This window comes from Folsomia candida, unplaced genomic scaffold (assembly GCF_002217175.1).
Source record: "Folsomia candida strain VU population unplaced genomic scaffold, ASM221717v1 Fcan01_Sc073, whole genome shotgun sequence".
NCBI classification, from domain to species: Eukaryota; Metazoa; Arthropoda; class Collembola; order Entomobryomorpha; family Isotomidae; genus Folsomia; species Folsomia candida.
In genome coordinates this window covers 25,662-47,664 of record NW_019091265.1, presented here as the reverse complement: position 1 = coordinate 47,664, position 22,003 = coordinate 25,662, and the positions used below count along the sequence as shown (strand labels likewise).

Genomic DNA, 22,003 nt, shown 5'->3' with positions numbered 1-22,003 from the left:
CAACCTTGGCTCTATTTACGCTAAAAATTAGTTACGTTACACGAAAATCATGCCATCAACTGCAGTTCTTTGCTATTAGGTATCCATCCAAGATTAATATTATTATTCCATCTCAAATTTCCTCCTCCCTACCCGAAATGATAACATACACACATTAACTAACATACGTAACAACATTAACTCATCTCCACAAAAAAGTGATCTGTGTTGCAGAAGAATTCGTGTTCGAGTTACACGGCCGTCGTGGATGTGAGCATTTCCTGCCCGGGTAAAATCTCCAAAATCAAAGACAAACTTAACTTTTTGTACCAATATTGTGTTATTCTGTGGCAAAATATTATTATTCGCTCCCTACATACTTAATAGCAGTTAATTAGCGAATAAATAGACAATGACTGCGTGTGTGTAGTGTAATCGTTCGTTCGTTAATTATTTTTAGCCACAAGTTCCTCACACAACACGCCCAGTAAAAAAAAACTCTGTGTTCTCCAAGCTTTTTTATACGTAAAAAATTCAACCAAATTATTAATTGTCAGTCTTCATTAAATCTAGTGCAACAAGTATTTTCTAGTTTTTTTCTACTACCTGTGAAAATAAGCCTTACACTTTTCTACTTATCATCTTCGTCGGACGGAAATTGGGGGTATGGAATAATATGGATTAGTTTGTTGGTAATCATCATCCTTTTTTGTATTCCTGCTGGAACATGGGAATGAGAACGATTCGTTTCACACGCCCGTTATTAAAAACCAATCGATCTGATAAGCAAGGATAACGACAGAGCAGAACGGGACGGGGAAAATATGACCTGGCTGACTGGACACATGGAAAGACCACTTAAAAAAAGAGTTTTTATACTAGGAAATGATAATACTGATTAAAATAATAACGACGTGTTTTTATTACCTACTACTGAACAGTAAATACATAAATATGGTGGTTTTTGGGTGGTCATTCCTCGATGAACTGGTCAAATATTTTGTCCAGACAAAGACAACGCTTGTAAAAAAAGAAGCCAACATTTAACTGTTTAATCGATGAAGAACATATTGCAAGGGAACATTAAAGACAGGACGACATGCAAATGACAAGATAACTTGAATGACTGGAAAATTGTATGTCAGCAGTCATATAAAATTCACTCATAACATTTTCCTTAATCTCCCAACCAAACCAAACCACCAACTATTTTAATGAAGACATCATATTATTAGCGAGACGGACAGTAATTAATTCCAAGTTAAATTTAACTACATATAGTTTGTTAGTTGTCCATCCGTCTCGTCAATTTTTGACATTTTGGAGGTTGTGCGTTAAAAAGTAGTGCCTGGATTGCGATACATGTGAATACTGTGTAGTTAGTTAGTTAGCTAACTGCGCGTGATGTTAACCAGGACCAAGAAGATTTAACTACTTTTTTAAGAAGAAGAACATTCTGCCGACAAGTCGATCAGTCAACAACACAATCTTTCTTTACCTTTTATACTACGAAGATAAACTACGAGTCGATTTTTTAGACCAGATTTTCACTTAAACTTGTTGGTTCGTGTTCCTTTATACTTAAAATACTTGACTTATACTCGGACCGGAAGTGAGGTACACACCTTATAATACAAAATAAATCCTTCCCTGTTTCGCCTTAATAAGTAGAAAAACAACTAGTTTAAGTACATACGCGGGTAAATGCCTTGTGCTTATCGAGAAATTCAACTGACAAGAAGAGAGGAAAATTGAATACGAGGACGACGACGAATTTTTAACACTCAACACTTACAAAAGTGAGATTACTACAAAAATTCACAATTTATACTCATAATAATAAAGAAAAGAACCAAAAAGTGCTATAAATTAAATAACCAATTAATTAACAACTGCCTCCTCGCTAGTCTGAAAATTTGCAAAAGTGCAATTACTATTTTTTAGTATACAACTGCAATGGTAATAAATAATTCGTTAAATTTGTCATCTAATAAAACGTCTATGCAATCCACGAGGCCATTTTAACTACAAATGGAACAATGAACACCATTTATAATTAGAAACATTACAGGTCATCGCAGATTTTTATCTAACAACTTTTTTCCATCTCCTAAAATGTTGTGACCAGTGAAATTACAAATCCTGAACAAATAATAGTAATGTCATCCTTAAAAAAGTGCCTACTTCATCTCGTCGTCGTCGTCTTTGTCGCCATACTAAACTGACCCCACACTCATGATGGAAGAAGCGGACAAAACCGGCGAAAGTGATTTTTCTCCTGGTCAAACTAATCCCACTGTTTCACTCCTGCCATTACCAACACCGTTTGGGGACCATTTATCGTCAAAAAAGAACAAGAAACGTCGCGGATTCACGGCACGATTTTCGTCATCGTCACGGTCGAAATCTTCCTCTTCTAAGTCACCCTCCTCCAGCTCAGTGTCAACAACAACGTCCCCACTGCTCGTCACACCAAGTCCGATCGTCGCAGCGGAAATGGAGGGGTCATCAACCTGTAAAAAGACTTCCCCTGGCACGACACCTCCCTTGGCGGTGGAGGAAAGCTCGGGATCCTCAGGGGACGATGATTCCGGTCGTGGTGGCGAAAATAAAGACGTCCCTGGACAAGATTTCCGCCTCAAGAGGAAGGTTTCCGTTAATTCGAACAAGGATAAAAACATGGTAAGTTATTTAATCGATCTCGACTACTACTTTTTGTCCCATGCATTTTTTCATCGTCTATGTACGTCGTCATCGATTATACATAAAGTGAACGAGTTATGTACCGTGCGGGTGGAGCTTAAACCTACGGCCTCCTGAAGTACCTTGTGCTGAGACTATGGTTTCTCGTGAGTTTAGCTCCATTCGCACAGCACATAACTAACTCACTTCAAGTTTAGTTCGTTAATAATTACATATGCACGTCACACATTGTCACAAAAAAGTGACAAGAATTTTGCTATCAGGTCGTAACGAAGGTTCCAATTACTACACAAAATCCTTCCCGTTCCAAAAACCTCGCTTGGTTATAGATATTTCGTTGTCTTGTCTTTCTTTAATCTGCTCTTGAAATATGTAGCAAAGTGTCTAATTTGCATAGGAAGAGTTAACCAGTACACAATCCTGCTCGTGATACATAATTGGTCGAGATAAAACTCATTGGTGGAGATTATTATGTGGATTTTAATGAGTTGAACAATTTTTAGTGTGGCCATTAGAGCGATAACCAACATCCATTAGGAGAGACGATTATTGTCAGCCCTTTTGCCAGGAGTGGTAGCGACGAGACAATTAAGGCAATTAAAATTAGACCAAACAAACAATTAAGTGCTGTATGTGCAGTCAGGAGAGAAGAATGGATTGAATCTATATTATAATTTCGAAAAGTCCGTCCCGTGAAATTTTCCGTGACATTCCTGCATTCTGATTGGCTGTTGGTTTTCCTGCTCCACCAATCACGGAACGGATACGAATTATGATTATGATTATGATTATAATTATGATTATGATTATGATTATGATTATAATTATGATTACGATTATAATAATGATTATGATTATGATTATAATTATGATTATGATTATAATTATGATTATGATTATAATTATGATTATGATTATGATTATAATTATGATTATAATTATGATTATGATTATAATTATGATTACGATTATAATAATGATTATGATTATGATTATAATTATGATTATGATTATGATTATAATTATGATTATGATTATGATTATAATTATCATTATAATTATGATTATGATTATAATTATGATTACGATTATAATAATGATTATGATTATAATTATGATTATGATTATGATTATAATTATGATTATGATTATGATTATAATTATGATCATGATTATAATTACGATTATAATTATGATCATGATTATGATTATAATTATTATTATAATTATGATTATGATTATAATTATGATTATGATTATGATTATAATTATGATTATGATTATGATTATAATTATGATTATGATTATGATTATGATTATAAATAATTATGATGATAATTATGATTATGATTATTATTATGATTATGATTATGATTATAATTATGATTACGATTATAATAATGATTATGATTATGATTATAATTATGATTATGATTATAATTATGATTATGATTATAATTATGATTATGATTATGATTATGATTATAATAATGATTATGATTATGATTATAATAATGATTATGATTATGATTATAAATAATTATGATCATGATTATGATTATGATTATAATTATGATTATGATTATGATTATGATTATGATTATAATTATGATTATGATTATAATTATGATTATAATTACGATTAGAACTTAAAAAAACTTCCTTAGCAACATAAAAAAATTCCTTAGCAACACAAAAAAGTTTCCTTAGCAACATAAAAAAATTTCCTTAGCAACGTTAAAAAATTACCTTAGCAACATAACAAATTTCCCTATCAACGTTAAAAAATTTCCTTACCAACTTAAAAGAATTTCCTTAGCAACATAAAAAAATTCCTTAGCAACATAAAAAAATGTCCTTAACAACATAAAATAAATTCCCTAGCAACGTTAAAAAATTTCCTTAGCAACATGCAAAAATTACCTTAGCAACATAAAAAAAATTCCTTGGCAACATAAAAAAATTTCCATATCAACATAAAAAAATTTCCTTACCAACGTTAAAAAATTTCCTTAGCAACGTTAAAAAATGTCCTTAGCAACATAAAAAATTTCCTTGGCAACATAAAAAATTTCCTTGGCAACAAAAAATTTCCCTAGCAACGGTAAAAAATTTCCTTACCAACTTAAAAGAATTTCCTTAGCAACGTTAAAAAATTTCCCTAGCAACGTTAAAAATTTCCTCGGCAACATAAAAAAATTTCCTTAGCAACGTTAAATAATTTCCCTAGCAACGTTAAAAAAATTCCATAGCGACAAAAAAATTTCCTTACCAGCATAAAAAAATTTCCTCAGCAACATAAAAAAATTTCCTTAGCAACATAAAAAATTTCCTTGGCAACATAAAAAATTTCCTTGGCAACAAAAAATTTCCCTAGCAACGGTAAAAAATTTCCTTACCAACTTAAAAGAATTTCCTTAGCAACGTTAAAAAATTTCCCTAGCAACGTTAAAAATTTCCTCGGCAACATAAAAAAATTTCCTTAGCAACGTTAAATAATTTCCCTAGCAACGTTAAAAAAATTCCATAGCGACAAAAAAATTTCCTTACCAGCATAAAAAAATTTCCTCAGCAACATAAAAAAATTTCCTTAGCAACATAAAAAAATTTCCCTAGCAACGTTAAAAAAATTCCCCAGCAACATAAAAAATCATCCTCAACAACTACAAGAAAATTGCTTAGCAAGTTGACAAAATTCCTTTGCAGCGTTAAAAAGTTTCATGTGGCCCGTCTTTAGGACGGGCTTATAGGCTAGTGTCAGATAAGATGTTATGTTCAGCAGGTAGTTTCCGTCACAAGGTAGCAGACTTGTAGGTAGGGTTGTCAATATGTCATGTCAAGGAGTAAATGTCATGTCATGTCGTAAGTGTCAATGTCATGTCATAAATGTCCGTAAATGTCAGTAAATGTCATAGTGGCGAAATATATGACATTTATGACATATATGACGGACAAATTGGACATTTATGACATATATGACAAATAATGTAAATAAATCGCCAGACTGCTTGTGAATGTAATCTGTTGACTATAGACAGCAATTCGCTTTCCTCCTGATCCGTAGACAACAGATTGTTGTCCAGAATAATATTTCTCCGGTATATCTTAAATTTAATAAATTCATTCAAGAGATAGGGAGATATTTATTTACATAAATTACATATGCACTAATTTTACTAATTGTAAGTTGAGGTAAAAAGTTATGGAGAAACAGAGCCAACCGAATATTACTCTGAAAATATTGACATGCTGCTTCATCCCTGACTTTAGGTACAATTTTCAATCCCGTCATTAAAATTCTCTTGATTTGGAATTTGAATTTAAATTTTCGTCTCAACTTTCCCTTCCTCCGTTTATTCCAATTGACGGTGTCCGTACCAAATAGGTAAGCTTCGGCAGCTAGATTTTTGATTTTCGAGTTTCCATCAAAAATAGTTCATATGGCATGAAATTAGTGTTATAGAGTAAAAGTTTTGAAAAAAAGTTTCTCCAACCATCCGCTATGGCCATTTTTGTGAGTTTTGGAAGGGGTTCGTAGTACAGAGATGCTTTCGTCAGTTTTTGAGTTAGGAAGCTGAAATTTCGGATTCTACACCACCTTGAGTGTCTCTTGGCGGCATTTTTCGGCGTTAAGGTCTCATGTCGAAAATGACCTTAAAAACGGTCACTTTTCCCCATCTTGATTTTCCCATGTTGTGGCAAGTACAATGTCAAGTCTCACATAGCCCCATGAATGAGGCATCGTTGGAAAGGTCTCGGCGGGAGGACTAAGAATATATATACTTTTTGGGGTCTGGGACCACCCCCAGATTTTCTACAAATCAAAGAATGTTGCGAGTTTTGGTGTACAAACTTTAACACAGCAGTAGATTGAGAGCTTATATAGCAAAATACCGGCGAAAACTCAATAATACTCATCGCCCTCTAAAACATCAGGGAAAAGTGACCGTTTTTAAGGTCATTTTCGACATGAGACTTTAACGCCGAAAAATGCCGCCAAGAGACACTCAAGGTGGTGTAGAATCCGAAATTTCAGCTTCCTAACTCAAAAACTGACGAAAGCATCTCTGTACTACGAACCCCTTCCAAAACTCACAAAAATGGCCATAGCGGATGGTTGGAGAAACTTTTTTTCAAAACTTTTACTCTATAACACTAATTTCAAGCCATATGAACTATTTTTGATGGAAACTCGAAAATCAAAAATCTAGCTGCCGAAGCTTACCTATTTGGCACGGACACCGTCAATTACGATTTTGCAACCTGGTCATCTCCGTTCGTTTTTTACAAAATTAAGATTTATTGCATCTGAGTCAATAATTTTTTGGTTTTCACAGTATGAGTTTATAATTTTGATTTTTTCTTCAACTTTACATGAGAAATAACATTGGCAAAATATAGCAACTACTTAAAAGTTAAATATTTCTCATGAAGAAAAATCGAGATTTTAATCTCCTAATTTTATAAACCTAAAAATTATCGACTTTTAGAAGCAATAAAATCTTAATTTTATTGGCACGGAGTTAACCAGGTTTCAGAATTGCAATTTGAAGACATGGAAGAAGAGAAAATTGAGACAAATTCGAATTCAAAGCCCGATTAATAAGCGTTAAGCTCGTCGATGGGATATTTGACTTCGTCAATATCAATCATCTCTACAGGCTTATCATTTGTTCTTCTATGACTTTATGTATGTCGCACGAAGCCAGCCAATATTGTCGCCAAACTCTACTTATTAGAATAACTAACTATTAATAATTTCAATATGAGCGAAAGCGCACAATTTGTCAAACTTCAGGTCTTTGAAAGAAAATATTTGAACATAAAGAAATAATTTAGAGTTGATTCGTATGATAAAAACGGTTGGGTAGAAAGAAAGGCAGCAAATATTTCTGCTATCGTGGTTTCACCTATGCTTCTAGAGGGCAGTTTTTTGTAAATGTCATAAATGTCCAAAATGTCCATGCCAATGTGTCATGTCATGACATTTGACAAATTGACAGGTTGACAAATTTTGACATTGACACGCTTTTTTAAATGTCAGACATTTGTGACATTTATGACATTTATGACATGTCGACATGTCATGACAAATGACATATTAACAACCCTACTTGTAGGTGAGATTAAATTAAAAATGGCCAAAAACGGATCTCTGCTCATGTATAGGACAAGATTTTAATTAGTTAATTAGCATTTACAAGAAGTAAAAAGACCTTCAACTTCCTTCCTGCAGGAGGACGCTTTTTGTGACACTAAACTGGACTCGTTTTTGGGACTAAATTGAGTATACATAATAACAAGTTTTAAAAGTTTCCAAAATGCGATAAACACTTGAAAAATGTAATCCATTTATCTGGGATACCTTCTTCAACTTACTTGTTGGAGGACATCATTTTTGCTTTGCACTATATAACAGTTTACATGTTGACTCATTTTTGTGTGGTTAAATTTTGAAGTAAAATCATCCATATTTTCCCAGGATTTCAAAACTTTTGCAAAGTTTCTGAAATGCAATTAAAAAGTGTAATTGATGAATATCTCGGATAACAAGAACTGTCTTAAAATATCAAGTGTTTTTATTTATTAATGACGGTGTATGTATTTATGTATTTAGTAGTGAGTTCTGGGTCAAATTGTTTATCAGAGAGTTATATAACCTTATGGAGTTGTAAATTCAGTATACTTTTTTAAAGGACATTTTCATTTCTCATTCTTCTTTTCTGTGTAATGAAAACATTAAACATTAATTTCCTTCTCCGTCAGGTTCGTGCGGGACACAAAAGAACAAATAAAACATTGGCATTGTTTGTTGTTTGTTGGGAATTTTGGTGGTTTAGGTCATGAGAGATTTTCATACAGGTTTCTCTTGGTCATGTCATGTCACGGCACAACTGTTTGTCTCGTGGGATATAAATACATAAGTTGACAGAAAAATTGCTCTCTTAATTTTTTCTCCTGGACAGTCTCCACTGGACAATTTTAGAATTATAATGGAAATAATGATGGTTTAGACCTTACATTTGACTCGCTAACTGATCGACAATTATGTAAGTTTCGGTATTTTTCCTTGGTCCTGTTTGAATTCAGTTTACAGAGTTTGGTCACCTTCGTCGAAGGTCCTTCGACATGATTTTGTGGTAAAAGGTATCGTTCTGAGGTTCAATTTATAACTTTGTCCAACATTTTAAGGATTTTTATCATTTCTTTTCATAGAAATAAATGTTTTCGCGAAACTGAGTAGTACGCAAAAAATCCATATGCATATTTCTTACACTTACAAAGTTTTTACACAATTAAGCAACTTTTTAATGTTAAATACTTTAAATTATTGTTTTATCTTCGCCACTTCGCCAATTGCTCTTCATTTGCTCGCCATTTATATCTCAGTATTTGTAAAATTACGTGATTGGTGTTTTGCATTCCTTGGTAAAAATTCTGTCCATCAATTTTTACATAATTTTCCAATTTTCTCTCCCACCCCAACAATTCGAACCTATATACATAAATTTTCGCCAAATTTCATCCATTTTCTGTCACGAAGGAAGTTAAAAAATTCAGCCAGCCAATATCTGTCGTGCCGTCTAATTCATACATAAAAGTGACTGATTTGATATGCAATCAGCCCAAATAACCTTAACCCAAACAGCAAAATGAACATATTTTTTTTCTCTCTCTCACTCGCACACCTTTTGTTCTTGTCTCTGTCGCATATTTACATTGAGGAAAAAAATCTAGACCTTTCAAGTTAACATGTCTATCGTCGCCTATCCGGATTCCATCAAATTTCATTAATGATTTAGCCTTTCATAGTTAACATTAAAATTGTTGTATTCCTCGTGAAACTGACAATAAAATTCTCCCAGCGTATGCTCCCTGCTTTGGACCAAATCAGTGTCACTAATTTGCTTCAAATCTGAGAGCGTATGCTGGGAAATCTCCGTTGCGAATGCCACACAAAAATATAGATTTTACCCAAGAAGTCAATTTTAATGTTATCTATTTGAAAATTAAAGTAAACAAAAATTCATTCGTCAGCAAATGCTTATATATTTAGTGCATGCATGGGTATGGTATTTTATATCCCACTATTTATAAAAATTACATGCTTGGCGTGGCAGACATTTCATTAAACTTGAGGAATCACACCAAACGACAAGAAATGAAACGATACGTATCCATCAAACGACCACCAGCACCACAATTAATTCTATTGATTAATACATTCATACATAATACTAAAACTAACCAAACTTTCTGTATAGGTGGGGGTAAGGATGTGGACTGTACATATCACCACAAGAATATGTACAAGAGATAAAGTAAAGTGTCCGTCCTTGGTAAATTTTTTCACATGAAAAGCCAAACCAAACGCATTTCACAAAGTATCTAAACAAGTGTTGTTCCATAATACTTACTAACGAAACTGTTGGCAGGTCAGTCATGGATGCAGCAGCCGTAACATTGTGCATGTCAAGCAACTCAGTTAGGATAGGCTGAGATGAATCGAAGCATGATAATGATAACAATAGCAGAATGGACACAAAGGCAACCAGACACAAATGATCAATTTATGCACAAGGAGGAAAAGGAAACCAAGCTAAAGTTAAAGCTAGCCAAGCATTTAACGCCTGTGTATTCCCCTCCTTCCCACCAAGTCAAATGAGACATTAAGTTTAATGAAGCAAATTTTTCCCATAGATTTCACGCCGTGATGGAACGCTTCACCAGTTTAATTGCTAAAATTTTGCAAACTTGTTTCTCAGTTTTATATTTCAGTCAATATTACTTACGTGTTAAGTAATATTTGCTCATTTGCTGGGGTGGTGTGACTGGTTTAAATGACATCACGAACGAATGACGCCGGTGTCTTGTTATCTTTCGCCTCCCAGTGAATAAACGATGCTGCATGTACTGCTGCTGGACAGACAGGAGCGAATAATGGGGACGATGATGAAGTAAAGATGAGTCGTTTTTGTAGCCAATTTGAGTCGTCGTCGGCATGCATGCAAACTCAACCTGGCAGCTTTTTTTACCTGTCCACCGTACCCACTGCTGCATGCATACCTGTCCGTAGTTAGTAAGTAACACGTGCATTTTAGGGTGTACTGAAAATTCAATAATATCCATTCATCATTCCGTTCTTGCGCTTACCTTACCTTCTTCTTCCTTCTCACCAATCTTACCTGCCTTGGGTCTTACTTGGCTGTTGCTTTTGGTCGTCGCCTTTTTTCACTCACCTCCAAGCGAGTAAGTAAGTGACTGAGCTTTACCTTAGCTTTACCTTAGTTTACTCGTGCCAGTCAGTCAGCGCAGATCACATCCTGCTCAATTATACACTACACCAACCAGCAGCGTGTGTGTGTAAAGGGAATTCGAGACGAGACCAAAAGCAGAGTTCAGTCTGATCAGATTAAGTTTTTGGAGGAGTGGTGATCCATCACTCACCATTAATAGGCAGGCATTGATCTTTATCCTCGTTATCCTGGTCCTCATCTGGTCCGTGTGGGTGTGTCGTACGGGACATGACGACGTATGTGGGACTCGAGTTGTGATCTGGTGACTAAATATTTAGTTATTTATGAGACGATGACTTTATGGGAATAATAATAATCGTGTGGGTGGTGGTATGGTGTGGTCATGCAAATTGTGACCTATTATACTCGTGGACAAGTCGGTTGGCTGGAAAATCCGGGTAGTGCTGACGGCATTCATTGACTCCTCTGGAAATGAAATGGATTAGTAACTCGTAATTGGACGAGCAACGTTCGTGTGGGACTTGTGTTTGTGTTTCGGGTGTAAATTCGGTGTATTGCCTAGTTAGTTTGAGGGGGAATAATACTCAATAATGGAGGAGGTGACGAATAATATGGTGATGATGAACGGGAACGGTGTGGGGATGAGTCAGAACTTGAACAATAACAAGGTTTGATTTGATAATTTTCTATTTGTAAAATGTAATTAGCGCATTTGTTCGGGTTTCCTGGTACAATTTGTACGGAATCAACCAGTGGTTTGGTTTGGTTGTGGTGGTTGAGGCAGAATTATTATGAAGAGTTGATCCGATTATGAGGAAGAATTGCGAAATTGTGAACATGACATGTATGACGTGAAGAGAGTGAGAAGTGGGGATCAAATTATGCAACTTTTCATCCTTTAAATGACAATTTAGATTTAGACTGGACTTACTTTATTTGCAATATTTTAGTTGCATAATATGTTCCTACTTCACCGATTTTGCAAAATTTAGTTAAATTTTGTCAATATTTCGACGATTAAGTTACTTAAGATTACAAAAAATGGGCTTATCGAAATCAAGAAGTATTTCATAAATCTTAACTTTGCAAGAATTAAATGCAATTGGTCAACGCCACTTGTTGTTTTTACGAATATTTCATATCGCAAAAATAGAAAAAGATGAACTTCGACATTCCCATGAAACTTGACTCTGCCAAAGTGAATTTTATAAATCAGTAAATTTCAAAAATATTTCCCCATATTTCCGGATTGTTTTATCAAAAACATGTAAACATTTCGCTTAGTTGGGGTGGCCCGACCAATGTGCAAAGACAAATGTGCAAACGACAAATGTGCAAAGACATTTGTGCAAACGATAAATGTGCAACCTGACAAATGTGCAGCCCGATAAATGTGCAAACGATAAATGTGCAACCGATAAATATGCAGGAATTTTTCCAACAAATGGTGCAATATATCTTGATATAATTTAAACATAAAATCAAATTACATCTCCTCAAAAACTAAAATTTGAAACATTAATTTTGTGGTGGCATCCCGTATGATGTCTGTTGAAGCTGTAGATCTTATATTGAGCAGTATTAATTTATTGTTAACTTAATATTTTACTAAATTATATTTTTATGGTGCATAAATTTCCTGGTACATACATCTTCGTGAATTCGTGAATTTTAGCCTATCGTATAGGCTGGAATTATGCACATATAAAAATTCTAAATTTCAATGAAATAATTCGGGATTTACTTATTTGCTGTTATTTTAAATTCTGTCCCCGCGGGGTGTCCCTAACTAAAGTTTAATTGTCACTAGCTAAATTTAGCATTACAGTGATTCGGCACGGGAATTTTATTATAAAATTGACAGGGGTCAACCCCGTTATAATGATGATTAGTAATATTTAATAAGTATAAAATCTGCATTATAAGATCTCCAGCTTCATAAGCTTCACCACAAAATTAATGTTTCAGAATTCTTAGTTTTTTGATAAGATGTAATTTGATTTGAAGTGTAAATTATATCAAGATATATTGCACTATTTGTTGGAAAAATTCCTGCACATCTATCGGTTGCACATTTATCGGGCTGCACATTTGTCAGGTTGCACATTTACCGTTTGCACAAATGTCTTTGCACATTAGTCGTTTGCACATTTGTCTTTGCACATTTGTCACCCCATCTTAGTTGGCAAGAAAGACTGAAAATTCATAATTTGTTCATAAATATTTATATCAGCCGTACGTACATATTTATGTTAATTATTCACCTTCACCATTAATATTATTTATTCCACCACATTTCAAATACTAGCAGCTTATTGAGATCAATTAACAAGTATTTTCAATTTGCTCACTACCTGAGCACACGAACAATACAGTTGATTACACATTATTAATATTTATCAGCACTCGATCTAAATATCCTCCAAACCGTGATTAAATTAATCGCGACTCTTTTTCCCATTGTTGTCATTATTTATTGATTGTTAATCCTCACCTGACTTCTTCTTTTTCTTCGTGGTCACACACTTACATTCATTGTGACCAATTGAATATATAAATTGAGAGAGAGAGAGAGGAATACACGACATGTTTGATGGTAATGAGGGAATGAATCATGCATTTATCGCAGCATTGGTATTGTCCATCTTTACTCGTCGTCGTCGTCGTCGTCGTCGTATCTAAAAAGAAGATGCCAACTCAATTGAATACGAACAAAAGCGATGCGAGGAGGACCATAATAATGCAACTTTTAGCGTCGTCGTCTTGGTCAGAGGTGGCCAAATTGTCAAAGTAAAGTACTTGCAGTGTCTCGTGAAAGAAATAACAGCAAGGTGTTTTTTTTCTATTTTAACCTGCAAAAAATGCTAGGTGCATGAAACTACTTACGCCCGATACGTCGCGTCGAGTCGCTATCGACGTATAGAAGGCTCCAGCCATACGAAAATACAGGTTTTTTGAAGTAATCAACTTGTTTTCACGATTAAAAAATAATGTATTTTGTCAGCGATCAAAAGTTAAATTCTTGGCGTAACGTGAATTTTCGATTGCCTCTCTTGCCCCTCCACGTATGCAGATTCTCGTCTCTCTGTGGGTGTAACCTGTCTGGAAATGTACCCCCTTGGAAGACAGAGCGGACGTCAAAGGACTGTAGTTTGATGACCAAGTGTCTGTATTTTGGCCACCTCTGTTGCGTTCTTTGTGGAGCCGACGTCTCTCTGGTGGGTTGGATTGGATTGGCATTTGGTATTTGGTGTGAGACCTTGTTTTGCCAAGTTGTGGTTGGTCGTAACGAGGCGAGGACTTGATATTCCGTCAAGAGTTGCATTATTTATTATTATTTATTTATTATGAGATGATCACCATTATGATTGGATGGTTAAACATGGCGATGGAGAATTTATGTGCAGGATGAGAAGCATTATGTAAGACTACTGATTGATTGACTGACTGACTGACTGGCTCAATGGCTGCGTGACAAAGGAAATAGTAGTCGAACGAACGACGATACATAAATAATATTTATTTATTAAAAAGAGATCCTTTTGGCATTCCATTCATAAATTCGGTGAAGGTTTCAACTCATATTTTGTGGTGAGTTGCTTTGCTAAATTTGCATTATCATAAATAATAAGCGACAAATAAAGACTTGCCAATTTTTGGCAAGGTGGGTAAAAGACAAAGTTTTAGTATTTATTGCTATTTTTATGATGATGAATTTTATGTGTGAGCTTTATTACGAAGGACGTTTATAGAGAATGGCAAATTTTTGCAAACATATACAATGAGCAAATAAATGGCTACTAATTTTGCACAAAATCCTGCACGACTCCCAATTTAGGTCCGATATGTAATTTTAGTAACTTGTTTTCTCTACTTTTTTCAGACATGTGAGAAAGAGGGCTACTTGATGAAACAAACGTCCTCCTTTCAACGTTGGCATAAACGCTATTTCAAAATTCTTGGGAAAAAGCTGCTCTACGGGAAGGATGAAAAGGTAAGCACACTTATCAACACGCTTATCCACCCCTTAATCTCATGTGTGTACAACGATGATGAAACACTGTCGGTAAACAATGTGGTCACAAAAGGTGGACTGGTAAAAACTCTTGAGAAATTAATGGTAGCGAATTTCGTGCCCAATTGTCCTTCGTTAGCCTTCTTGAGAAACAAATTTTTTCACTGCGGATTTGAGTAGCCGCATTATTTTAGCCTGTACGAGGACTAACTTTCCCCCACTTTTCATATGTAAATCCTCTCCCCCACCCATATCATCCCTGGCTGCACGTTATTTCCCACTTGACTCTCATCTCATCCAGACTTTCTCCTCTCCTCCCTTTCTTTCTGCATTATTCATCACTTTTCTTTCTACTTTGGGGCATGAATTTTACCCCGAGAAAAGTTGGCCTGATCCTGATAAATACATACTTTTTGGTGACTCTCTCTCTCTCCGGGCATGTATATAAAACCCGGGTAACCCCGTAGCTCTGTCTCCACTCGTTTCGTGGCTGTCAGACGGTTTGGTACTCGTTCCGAAGAAATGGACTCGTTCCTCCTCCAACTTTTGTCTAGTTGGGTCAATACTTGTTGTTAATAATATTATTGTCGTCCTGCCTGCCCGTACTTTCCCCTCGACGTAGGACGAGCTCTAAATAGTTGTTAAGTAGTCCTCATCTGGAGAAAGTTTGGGTTTAGATGTTGGTGCGAACCCCACGCGGGGAGGAAGGAAATACGGTAAGTAAAAGTTGTTTTTCTCCAGTGGAAACTTTTCTCCTTCGACACGATGAGTATTTAGTCCTACTTGACACACAATTTGAGCCCCACGTGCACCTAAGCATTCTCCATCGTTCATATCGACGACTTGGCTTATCCACCATCACCACCGCCACTCGTGTTGACCTAGTGACGAGTGGATAAGCGAGGGCGGCCTGTACCACCACCACCAGCGTTTAATGTTTTCGTTTTACCAGATTACACCAAATTTGTGAAATAATTACGTTTTATGTAACTAGAAAAAATCGGAATTTCTTCATTTTGCTAATGAAAATTTTACAATAGGAATCAGGGTTTTGTTACAAAAACCATAATTTTGAAAATCCACAAGAAATCGACTCCACGAATCCACAAAAAATTGTCCAAATAATATATATACATAAAACCAATCTATGACAAACTTTTTGAAATTTTAAATCAATTTATCTGTAATTTATCATCACGCCATAGGTCAAAATGACATGCTAAAAATAAAGTATTAAGGTGTGGTGGTACTGTTTGTACTCGCTTATCCACTCGCTTATCCACTACGTGGTGGTGGATAAGTCTAGTCGTTGGAGCATTGTCTCTCGACACCAATATCGTCACTGGCTGGTAGTAAATTATCCCATAGTCGTATTATTATTATGATGATGTTCCACCCGTGTTAAAAATTTATTGCCAATTTTATTCAATATTCGCATCATTTCTGTTCCGCATACATCCCATTTTTATGGCTGATTGGGTTATTAACTGGACTGGAATACGTTTCATGCATGGCCGTAAAATAGCGTAGACATGAAATTCATCACGAAGGGAGAAAAATTTTAATAAGTTAATGAATCATGAGAACGTGCTCATTTTGCGAGGATGGTATTAACCTTTTATTACTCGTCGTAGGTGATTTGTACGGGGTTATTTTTGGCACGGCTAATTTAAATTAATGCTTATTGGAGATTTTTACGATGGCAGATTTAACCTTTATGTAACAGAGATTACATATTAAGGATTAAGTTTTATGTAGTGTAATTTTCCCCATTAGAATTTTACATTTCATTAATAAAGAGTATGAAAATTGAGCCTGGGGAAAATTACCTAGCTCATTTTTCTGAGCCGTTGAGGAATCAATTTACATAGTAGAAAAATTGATTTTTATATGCTCCGTTTTTATACGGACGAAAAAAAGTATGAGATTTTGTATCTACTTTCGTACTAAAAACCTTATGATCTTTGTTGTCAGTTCTTAGCCAGAGCTTAAGAAAGAATCTGGTTGTCTGATAACCACTTGTCTTGTCCCGCTGGTCAAGTAGAGAATTTGGTGCCGAATAATCGCAATTAAAAATAAGCAACAATTATTGCAAATTAATGCAAGATTTTGTGCAAATTCTTCAAATTCTTCAGTGGATTATAATCCGACAATTTTATTTATAGGCCACAACACTGACAAATATGTGTTGGCTATCAAAACCTGGTTTGCGATGAGCGATGCAAAGCTATACTGCTTCTTCTCCGTTTTAGCATTATTATGATTATGTTAATGTCATTATTAAAGCGAGGTCGGATTACATGCAACGGAGGGAATGGACTTTGCGAAAAAATGGCATAATTGGCAATTGAACCCCTTCTTCCCAAGTATTCCTTTTCGTATGTAGTTAGTTTGACGAGAAAAATGAGAAGTTCTTGTGTCGCAAAAAAGCATGGAAAAAATCCCGAGGAAAACAATTCTATCATATTTCTCAGAAAGAAATTAGCCGTGTATCTATGTACATTGCCTTCCGTTCTTTTTGTGCGAGTAGAGTGTAAAGTATTTCATTTTGAGAGGAGATCAAGTAGCGGAGGATTTATTATTGTGAAAAAATACGACGGAGAATGAAACTTGATTGTTGTCAATAGACACTGTTTCTTCCCTCTTCACTTTATTACTTATTTTTTCTGGGAAGAGATTGGAGGAGGAGATTGGCAACCTGCGGAACAGTGTGGAGTTGCTTTCTCCACGAGAAAGGATGTGAGTGAAGATGGATGATGATGATGATGACGGGGAAACCATACACTTTGCTGTGCTATTGGGGTCAGGAAAATCAGGATCAACAAGAGAGATTTTAAAGAAAGTGGTGGATCCTAAGCGACGACCACCTGCGCGTCACACAATTATCTCTTCTCGTACGAAAACCTTAGGAAATGTCGACGACGTGCTGCTGCTAGGCAAAAATAAATTGCAGGATAATTTTGGAGGGAGGGAGGACAAATAATAAGTGTATCTACGTGTGCACTACTCTGAATAATACGGGAACAAACTCGTGCAGGCATTTTGAGAAATTCAGAATTAAGAAAAGTTACTTTACTGTTGGAAATTTACCTAAGTTTCGGAAAAAACTAATGACACTATTTTTCATAACAAATAGTTTATACGAGAATCGATGTGTCGAAAACTTGTCAAGACATGGCGAGAGGTGGTAAATTCTGAATGTACAATGCTCATACACGATTCTGTTCCTGCATTATTTAGAGTGCGGTTGGTTGGGTGGCCGGGCAAGGTTGAAAAGAAAAAGAAAATGAGGACATGACATCCGTTTTTGAAGTTTTTCCTTTTTAAAGAAACTTTGCACTCGTGCAAACTCGTGTTGCATGATTTCCAAGTACACACGAACCCGTGTTCTTTCTTTCTTCATTCTTTTATTTATCCAGTCCAGCGAGATGAAAATAAATACGAGTCGTCTCACCCCGCCCCCCGTGACACACAAGTAAATATGGTACCCATCTTGACACTCTGACAAAGACACGGCGACAGGATGACAGAAATTGTACGGAATTGAGACAAAGTTTAATAATGAGCGAGTTCTTGTTATGCAGTTCATTGCGTGGGGAATTATCAGTTTACGCTGCGTCATTACCCTCTGGGTGCACATTTGCGTCAAATATTCAAGTTTTCGTTGGGTCATTCCTTAATTTTGTGTCCCATGAATGTTTTTTTTCTATTTTATCTTATCCAAATTATTCCTACTTGATTATCGTCCTCCTCCCTAATCAAACTTTTGTTTGTTGATTGCAGTCTCAAATATTTGAAGAAGTCGACCTGAGTGAAGTCACGATTGCCGAGAGTTCCTCAAAATCCTGCAAAAATAGTTTCCAGGTAAGCAAATTTGACTCATTCGTGTGAAATTTTTTGGACTCGTTCTTGCATTTCATGTCCGTCGCCTTGATGAGTCGTCGTCGTCGGAGTGGATAAAATATTCATGCAAATTGATTTTCGTCTGCGGCGGCGGAGGTGGTTGATTGTTAGGTGGTGCTCTTGCCTTTGTTGCTTTGGGCTGGTCGATCCGCGACACGAAAAATTAATGAATGAGTGCCCCAACTCATCGAATTGATTTTTGTACTTTCTCTTATTATACACGACCGACCAGTAGCTCATCATTTTTTATCTCGGCATTGAGTAGCACGTCGCATTTGTGATCGAGACTTTCCCCCGGCGAGGAGGAGGAGGAGGAGGTGGCCGTCTAGGAAATTTGTGTGTCATTGTCATTTCTACCTCCATACAGATTCTGGTCTAGTTCTTATCACGGGTGGTGGATGATTTGGTGTCGTCCTCTCATTATCCCGACCTGCCCGCGGATTGATGAACTGCTTGATTTGATAGGACTCACTCAGTCAGCGAATGATGGATCGGCTTCCTTCCACCCAGAGTAGACCTGGACGATAATGAAATTCTGCTGCTCCTCCTGGCAAAACGTACTTTTTCTCCTCCATCTATTATTCCGCTGGGCCATCGTGGTGGCGGTGGTGAATTGCACATTCATTCCCTTATTCCATTGATCTCGAGAAAGAGAAAGCAAGTCCCCACGCCTGCCTATTTTTGAACCAGACCTATTTTTATGTCGTGAATTTAGACTCGATGAATACGAATCTGCTATGGAAAATTGATGGATGAATTTATGTGACCAGAAAACAGTTGACGTCGTGAGTGAGGGGAGAAAGTGGAATTCCATTCAACATTCCGACTTACATGTCAGATTTACGTATCTGTCAGAGTGAGCGAGTTTCTCTTCCATACGTAGATATTTGCATACGCGAGAAGTAAAGAAGAAGAGTGAAAGTTGAGACGAGCCATGCAAATTCGTGTGCCCCTTCTGCTCCTTCTATTACTTTCTTCAATGCACGAGTGGGGCTTATGGATGTGCATGCGTGGTGTACGGTGGAAATTAAATTTGGTCCTTTTTTATGAGAAAAGTCATGGTTTTATTATTCCCTGTATTGGAATTTGAACTTGCGGTTGTGTTTTTTTGGGTGTTCTGTTGGAGCTTGATTTGCTGGCATCATTTGTCAGCCTGGGAAGCAAACTATTTATTTTACATGAAGAGAAAGTTATGAGTATTATTTGATTTGAGAAAGATATTTTTTGTGGTATGAATTAAATTTGATCTTTTTATGACAAAAGCCATGATTTTATTATTCCTTTTCATGGTTTGGTTTAGTTTGGGTTGGGTGGCGTGTGGTGTGGTGTGGTTTGGGTGGATCATTTGTCAGGCTGGAAAATAAACTTGATCGAGGAAAGTTATGCGAATAATATTTGATTTTTGAAGTAGGAGGAGAAAGTTATTTTTAGTCGGGGGTTGGTTGGCGTTGGTTGGCCATATCTACACTTCCGGCCGAGAGAGACACAAATGGAACTCGTGTGTGACAAGATACACATTCCGTGTGACAGTTTCCTCTGGAAATGAGAATTGATCGAGTTTTTCTCTAGTTTTTAGAAAAAATGTGGACGAAATTCAGTTTAAAATCAGAGTGGAACTTGTTTTTGCCAGATAAGAGACTTGAATTAAATCGTCGAGGGAGTCATGTCGTGTAACTGGCTATTTTATTCATAACGCCAATTTAACGGGGAAAGTACTTTTGTTTCTGCGTACGTGTGTAACATTTGCATTAAAATTGATACCTGCGTGGGCTGTGGGTGGTGGATTACGTACGTACGGACACAGATTGGAAATAGATATCCTCGCTGTGATAGATAATGCAATTATTGTGAGGTCGCAAAAACTCAGCTCTTGTGTGTGCCCATACGGGAGAAAAACGTGACTTACCTGGCTCCCCCACGTGACTGGCTGGCTGGCTTGACAACCTTCTACATTTCATTCATCATTTGCCTTCCTTCCTCCCCGCAAATAGCTGGACCCCAATTTCATCCTGCGAGGCTTCGTAATTATGTTACGTGTGTCGTACCTGGGAAACTGGTTGATCAAAGTCCGAGCGATGGGAGGAGAGGAAGCCAACTTGACGATGTTATTAATGATGATGAAGTATTAATAGGAAATTAATTTGCTTTCTCCACTTATTAATAGGATTCCTCATCCTCTGCGCTCAGAGATGGGGAGTTTTCATAACTCCTTCCCCCCCACATCAACCTCTCTCCCGTGTGCTGCATACTCTACTTGATTGCAGATCTATGTACATGCATATTTACACGCGAAATAATGGATAAAATTAGTGTGGGGTTATAATTGACACGATTTGTTTCATATATGTTTAATTTTGCCCGAAATCATACAAAATTTGCGACCCTGATAAGATCAACAATTTAGAATTCGGCAGTCAAAAATCGGCTTTGAGTAAATAGGTAACGATTTATTTGATATGCATAAATTTGCACCAAATTTGCGAATAGAAATTTTGAATTTCATGGATAGTTTACTCACCAATCGCTCTGTAGTCGCCGTATGTGATTTGACTAATGTGTAGTGATATTTTAATTTATTTTATCATTTGATTTCATTATTTTAATATTTTCTTGTATGAATTATGATTATGTATGAATATGGGATGATGCTTAACATTGAATTTGGACAATGAACTTGTCTCTGATTGGTTGAAAAGTTTTAACTTGTAATAACATTGAGTCTACGTGGCAGTTTTGGATACTGCATGGGTGGAAAAAAGAGACCCAAAAATCAGATCCGATTTAACTTTAGAGTGGAGAGGAGTTAGTCTCACCTCTCATATTCAATTTCGGAATTATAAACTTATTTGAATTGGTGTTAATTTGAAAACAACTAAATTTTGTACAGTAAAAAACGAGAGAAGAATTACAGTGTGTCAATAAAGTCCCGTTAAATCAGCTCATTAATTTTGCTGGCTTTGAGTGTACTTATTTACGACAAGTCACCCACTCGCCTTGCATAGTTAGAGCTGCCCCCCTTGGACGGAGACGCTACCCAGGTCAAGCTGAGGATCCGAGAGTGAAAAAATAAAAAAAGCGCCAGAGCGCTTACACGCTCCCAATTCATTTAGCAGAAAATTAAGAAATTTGTCACCCTGATAAGAAC

General features: G+C 36.1%; 1 protein-coding gene across 8 annotated transcripts in view; it reads left to right on the top strand.

The window, feature by feature from the left end:
* The first annotated feature begins 95 nt into the window (after positions 1 to 95).
* LOC110862863 (diacylglycerol kinase delta) overlaps positions 96 to 22,003 on the top strand; it is a 38,811-nt gene continuing 16,903 nt past the window's right edge. For 5 of the 8 annotated variants that reach the window (XM_022112077.2, XM_035845901.1, XM_022112076.2 and 2 more), the window contains exons 1-3: positions 96 to 2,661; positions 14,824 to 14,934; positions 18,739 to 18,819. In XM_022112077.2, the coding sequence (XP_021967769.1) occupies positions 2,215 to 2,661; positions 14,824 to 14,934; positions 18,739 to 18,819 (639 nt within the window). In that variant the 5' untranslated portion in view covers positions 96 to 2,214. Of the gene's footprint in view, positions 2,662 to 10,495; positions 10,641 to 10,693; positions 11,609 to 13,084; positions 14,159 to 14,823; positions 14,935 to 18,738; positions 18,820 to 22,003 lie in introns of those variants that run through there. The other 3 variants (XM_035845905.1, XM_035845904.1, XM_035845903.1) reach the window with 3 other exon arrangements.